Source organism: Polypterus senegalus, unplaced genomic scaffold (genome assembly GCF_016835505.1).
Source record: "Polypterus senegalus isolate Bchr_013 unplaced genomic scaffold, ASM1683550v1 scaffold_703, whole genome shotgun sequence".
NCBI lineage: Eukaryota > Metazoa > Chordata > Cladistia > Polypteriformes > Polypteridae > Polypterus > Polypterus senegalus.
The window spans coordinates 26358-32357 of record NW_024385845.1 but is presented as its reverse complement, the minus strand read 5'-3'; the positions used below and the strand labels follow the sequence as shown (position 1 = coordinate 32357).

The 6000-nt window shown below is 49.0% G+C and overlaps 1 protein-coding gene across 1 annotated transcript in view; it reads left to right on the top strand.

Moving 5' to 3' along the window:
* The first annotated feature begins 248 nt into the window (after positions 1-248).
* Positions 249-6000, top strand: part of LOC120522472 (C-Jun-amino-terminal kinase-interacting protein 4-like) — a 28646-nt gene continuing 22894 nt past the window's right edge. Inside the window, exon 1 of the mRNA XM_039743400.1 lies at positions 249-788. Coding sequence (XP_039599334.1) covers positions 489-788 — 300 coding nt within the window. The 5' untranslated portion in view covers positions 249-488. The remainder of the gene's footprint in view (positions 789-6000) is intronic.

Here is a 6000-nt window from a genome sequence, read left to right as displayed (position 1 = left end):
TTTGAGGAGTGGCACTCTGTGATGCCAGGGTGTGGATCCCGTCTGCGGGCACGGACGCTCCTTCCCCGACTTTGACATCAGTCACGAGCCCCCGGGTCGGGTTAGGCCACGCCAGCGTGACGGCGGGTTGCAGCAGCTCGCCGCGTTCCCGAACAGGGCGGCAAGTTTGAAGACAGCGCGCCGCTTTCCTCCCGCTTCCCGACTCCCGCCTGCCATCCCCCGCGTCGCTAGCGCGTGACGTCACCGGGCGAGTGCCTCATCAACAACTCAGCTGAGAGCAGACGGAGGAGCGCAGGCAGGCAGGCAGGGAGGGAGGAAAAAGCTACTCGGTCCCTTTAAGGGAGGGACTGCCACTTGTCCGGATATTTTCATTTTTTTTTTAATGTTGGACTCGTCTTGGGGGATCCAGTGTGCATTTGAAGGCGTTTGCTCACTCGCGAATCCGACAAACGGGGGAGGAGAGAGAGAGAGAGCGAGAAAGAAAGAAAATGGAGTTAGAGGACGGAGTGGTGTACCAGGACGACCCGGGGACAGCGGCGATGATGTCGGAACGGGTCTCGGGCCTGGCCAGCTCCATCTACCGCGAGTTCGAGCGGCTCATCGGCAAGTACGACGAGGACGTGGTGAAAGAGCTCATGCCCCTGGTGGTGGCCGTGCTGGAGAACCTCGACTCGGTGTTTGCCGAGAACCAGGAGCACGAAGTGGAGCTGGAACTGCTCAAGGAGGACAACGAGCAGCTAATCACCCAGTACGAGCGGGAGAAAGCGTTGAGGAAGCATGCCGAGGAGGTGAGTGGGCCGGGCCGGGCCGGGAGGTGCTAGCTAGGCCGACCTGGAGCAGCTGTTCTTTTGACTTGCACTGGCGAGATCGCGGGCACTGGGTTGCTTCCAAAGATCGAGACCGAAGATGCGTCCACGCGCGGCGTCTGTTTATTACTGAAACCTGACGTGATTTGTTCTGTTTATTAGCAATTCTAGAGTCGGAAGTTAGGAATGCTGCGTCCGGTGATCGAACCCGTGTTGCCGGCTTTCCACTCTGATCTCCTTCCTAGCATGCAGGGGTCCCGATCTCTTAATATTCGAGTCGAGCCGCGACGTGTTGCGCTGGTGCTGCAAGAAGGGCTGAGAAGCCGCTAGTGAGAAACTCCACAGTGTGAATTAGAAAAAGGACGACCTCCTCAGCCAGTGCAGCAGCGAGTCGAGGCGACTAATGAGCCGGACAGACGTCTGCAGTCGGTCCATAGGACGTATATTTAAATGACCGGGAACAGAAAGTCATTTAGGCATCAGCTGATCGTGACAAGATGAAACTCGGAACCCATTTTTAGATATGACGGCAGAATAAAAAAACGACGAAGAATAAACAGACTCAAAATATCCAGTAGGCACTCTCGTCGCCTTTTAGTCATTGGGATGCCCCAGGGGATGAAGGACAGAAGTTCGCTCGGGTGTATCAACTCTCAAAAGTTTCTTTTAAGTCGCTTAATTTCATCCCATTTTCATGTCTAAACATTACAATATTGCAGTTGTCGCCATCCATCCATTTTTTAAGCCTGCGTAGCCAGGGCAGGGTCACGGATTCAGCTGGAACCAACCCCTGCAATCGAATGGGCACAGGCAGGAGTAACACCGAGTATCACAGAGTGAACACACACACAGGACCAATATTTATATTTATATATATATATATATATATATATATATATATATATTGAATAAGTTTAACAAGTTAAGACGCTCTAACGATTTAACACTGCCAATCCAGCTAACCTGCATGTCTTCTGAATGTGAACATAAAACGTAAGAAATTTGATTCAGGCTGTTTGTCACTTTTTTTCTTTAACTAATGACTAAGCTGTCCCAATATCATTCAGATCACTCTTAAAGGTTGTCCAGGTTTCTGCTTCAAACTCCATGTCTCTGAACTTTGTTCCGGATCTCCACAGGTTTCTGTATGCAGAAGTGCTTCCTTCAGCCAGTAGGGACACTTGCCCTTAGTCTCCACTAGGTGTCCTCGAGTATGTGATTCACTGTTCTGTGGGATCTTCTTTGAGATGTTGAAGACCTGGAGGTGCAGTCTCCTCTGCTGGAGAGCAAACAGGTTTCATTCTCTGAGTGCGTCACCGTATGACACGTCCTTTAACATCCTGGGATGCACTTGGTTGTTCTCCTCTGCTCAGCTTCAGTTGCTGCCATGTTGTTCGTGTTGGTTGGTGTCCTGGACTGCACACAGCTCTCCGGATGTGTTCTAACTAGTGAATTATATAGTCTGAGCAGAACAGCATCGCTTTTTATGACATACCATTTTATTTGCCTTTTTAATGGTTTCTGTACATCGCTTAGTTGATAAATGTTTTGTCAACATAGACCCCTAAATCTTTTTCAGAGGTTGCTTCCTGTAGCTCGTGGTCTCCCAGCTCGTGTTTATAATTGATGTTCCTGTTGCCCACGTGTGTGGCACTTTGCATTGCTTTACATTAAACTGCATTCTTCAAGCGTCTGGCCAGTTGTGACGCGTGTCCAAGTCTGATCAGCCACGGAGAGAACATGCAAACTCCACACAGGCCTCCCCCCGTAGTCGCCAATGACTTGACATCGCTGCTCCGTCAGGCTGACCGCTGCATTTGGCAGCTCAGTGCGGTTCACTGTTATTTAAGAGTTTAAGTTCATGCCAGGGTTGTGGTGCGGTGGATTTGGATTTGTTGTAAAACTGATGTAAGTTTCTGGGTTGCTATTCAGTGCCCACCACTGAGTGACCCTGCGTGAGATGCTTAACCTTTTATAAGAAGAACCGTTACCTGGAGAGCACCCTGACAAGGTGTTCCCTTATGGAAAGGCGCCATAGGGCGACGCCTGCTGTTGGCAGTCTTCAAGGAAGTCGTGTCCTGTGTAGATAGTAATGAGTAACGTCGTTGGGGGGTCTTTTGGCCGGGGGACCCCACAAGTTTACCTTCCCCATCATCCGTGCCGACTGTGATTTCTTTGTTTTCCCCTTTTCTTTGGCCTTTTGTCCGTAGTGTACGGGATATTTTCAGACTGGACGCTGACCTTTGCCTCTGTAACTTTTCTTTTCTTTTGTAATGCGTCTTCTCTTGTTTGGGGGGCACTCTGAGCTGCACCTCTGTGTTAATGTACTGTAGAAGTCAAGTGTAGACGTATCGTTAGGTCTGCTGGGTGGTGCAGTGCTTAGCTGAGCTGGAGATCAAACCCCTCGCCTTTTCCTGTCTCTATAAGGGGGTTTCGCTCGCACATCCCAGCTGTGGTCACTCTGAATTTGTGCTCTCATGACTGGACCCTGTGATGGACGGCTGGACGTAAGTTAGTTTGTGAATGTTACCTGCTGTGCTTGTCGTCGTATATTTTATTTTCATGTGGTGTCTTTCTTGTATTATTATTACTTTATTATTTGTTTTTATTTTTTTGTGCCAGCGTTCTGAGCAGGTTACTACATAACAATAGGTTGTGCTGAATTCTTTGTACGGCCTGATTTCACTGAAGGGCGCTATATAGGCCTATTACTGTAGAACTCGACTCGACTTGATGTTTTCTTGAAGGAAACAAGTGGATAGGACTGGCGAGCTTTGTTGGGCTGAATGGCCTGTTCTCGTCCAGAGTGTTCTAACTGAAAACCAGCCGGTGGTGTCATTTTACTGGGACTGTTTAAAACGTTTCAGGGTGGCCGAGATAAACGGGCATCTGGGATAGAAAGCTGGTCAGTTTTATATAGCGCCTTGCACAGCCTGCAGCTCACCAGCCCGACTCTTATTTTCTGCACAATTGTTTTTTTTTGTGTGCCCATATTTGCCCTCCCCAGTTCGAATAGATACACTGGCACAGGAAGAGTAGCTCTTATACTGTGGGTACACTTGCAGGGCTGGCACTCGTCTCGTCGTTTGTGTGTTACTGTTTCGTGTTAGCGCTGCGGCCGCGGAGTTTCCTTTAGAGAATATCTGTTCGCCTGAAAGACACAATGCAGCTGATATGACCTATCTGTTATATAGTGCCTTTCATATGATCATAAAGTGAACTTCAAATGGCTTCTTCATGAAATAACGCCTTTCACACAACCAGTTCATTACAGATTGCCTTTGACTCTCTGCCATCTGGTGAGCGTAACGTAATCACTTCTCTGACGCGATTGGTTTGTTTTATAGTGCCTTACACATAACCTATAAATTACATAGTGTCATTCACATAAGCTCTTTGTTCACACGATTGCTCTATTATATAGTGCCTTTCACGTAAACTGTGTATTATATGATGCTTTCTATGTAATATGGTGCCCTTCATATTTATTTCTGCTGTCTGTTTTCTATAGCGCCCTTCATTTCTGTCCATCGAGGCAGATTTAGGAATATGAAGGAGACGACTGGTCGTATCTTTTAATTCAATGTACCACTTACAGTATATAGCACCTTCCATCTCGGTCTTTTTAACTGCCCGTCAATAACACCAACTCAGGGTTAAAGGAATGGAAATGTGTAGAGCCTGGCGATGTCCGTCATTCTTTATGTGGTCCCCTTCAGCGTTTACACCACTCTATAAATGCCATTCACGTTCCGGTTCAAGGTAACGGCGGGGCGAGGCAGGAACCAAATCCGGAAAGGGCTGCCAGTCCATTGCATCTCAAGCACACACACATCCTCACACAACACCAGTATACTGGAGGGTGTTAAATACCTGAACGCACACGCACCTCTTTGGGAGGTCAGGACGCTGGATCTGTTAGGCAGAAGTGCCAACCTCTGTGCCACCACACTGCCCCACTTCAGAGGAGCGAGATGAAATGTAAAGACGAGCATGCCTGGTAAATTGTAGAGACCCCCTGGGGGAGTCGGCACAAGTGAGGATGAGCTTGCAGGAGACTTTGGATGAGTGACGAGCCGTCCAGACTAGCATCTGAACTTGTGGGGGTCTCGATGATTAGGGTGGCAGGGTGAAGCAGTGGGGTTTGGTTTTGATGAAGATGATCAGAATGCTTTGCAGTCGTCTGATTTCATTTCCAGGGTTATTTATAGAGTGGTGACCTTGTGTTGAAATAAACAAAAAGGTTAGAAAATGAGGGAGTGCTCGTCATACGGTCGAGAGGGGACGCACTCTGGGCAGTGTACCTCGTTTTACTCAAGTCTGCAAAGGCCAGCGTGGTGGCTCAGTGCCCATTAAGGTTGCTTGATGACTCCAGGGACTTGTGTCCAGTCTTGGTTCGTGGACCAGTCCTGATGTGGCACCTGTGGATGGGTGAGTGTGTTCTGAACTGAGAGGACGCCTGCTGCTGACCGTTTGTGTGCCTCACCAGTCGGAGGCCTGCTGTTGTCCTAACAAGTCACCAACGTAGCTGATGTCTTGAGCGAGTGCCACGTTCTGTTTAGTTGGGCACGTCGGGAGGACTGGCTGCGTTCAGTTTCCTCCGATGCTTCCAGCTGCTTGTGCCGAGATTCTGATCACGGCTGCCTGTTGAGTTTTGCTGTCATGTGAGAAACTTGGCTGCACTTTCCTATTCAGAGCGTCTTCATATTTGCCAGTAAACATCTACTTTGGTTCCCCTCCTTCAACTTATTTTGCTTGCATGTGAAGATTTGAGTGTTTAAACCAAACTTGTCACCGGGACTCTGTGTGGCAGCGTGTGCAGGTTCTTCCTGTGCCCGTGTGGGGTCTTCTGGGACGAGCTGCTCACATTGATTGTCAATGTTGGGTGGATGCGTGTGTGGGGGCTTCCCATCTTGGATCGGTTCCTTCTTTTCCCCAGGTCAGTCTGAGATCGACGCTGCCAAGAACGGGCACTCTGGCAGAAAGGAGGACTTGTAGATTCATTTCTGCTTGTTTTGTGTAGCACCCTGGCACCATGGTTAGCACTGCCACCTCTTGGCCCTTGGTGCCACTGGACCCGTGTGCAGTCTGCATGCTGTCCCGTCTGGGTGGGCTTTTTATTTTCCGGTGTGTGTTTGGTTAATTGGGGAGCTGATGTGGGTGTGTGCATACGGGAGTGTGTCATGATCAAGAC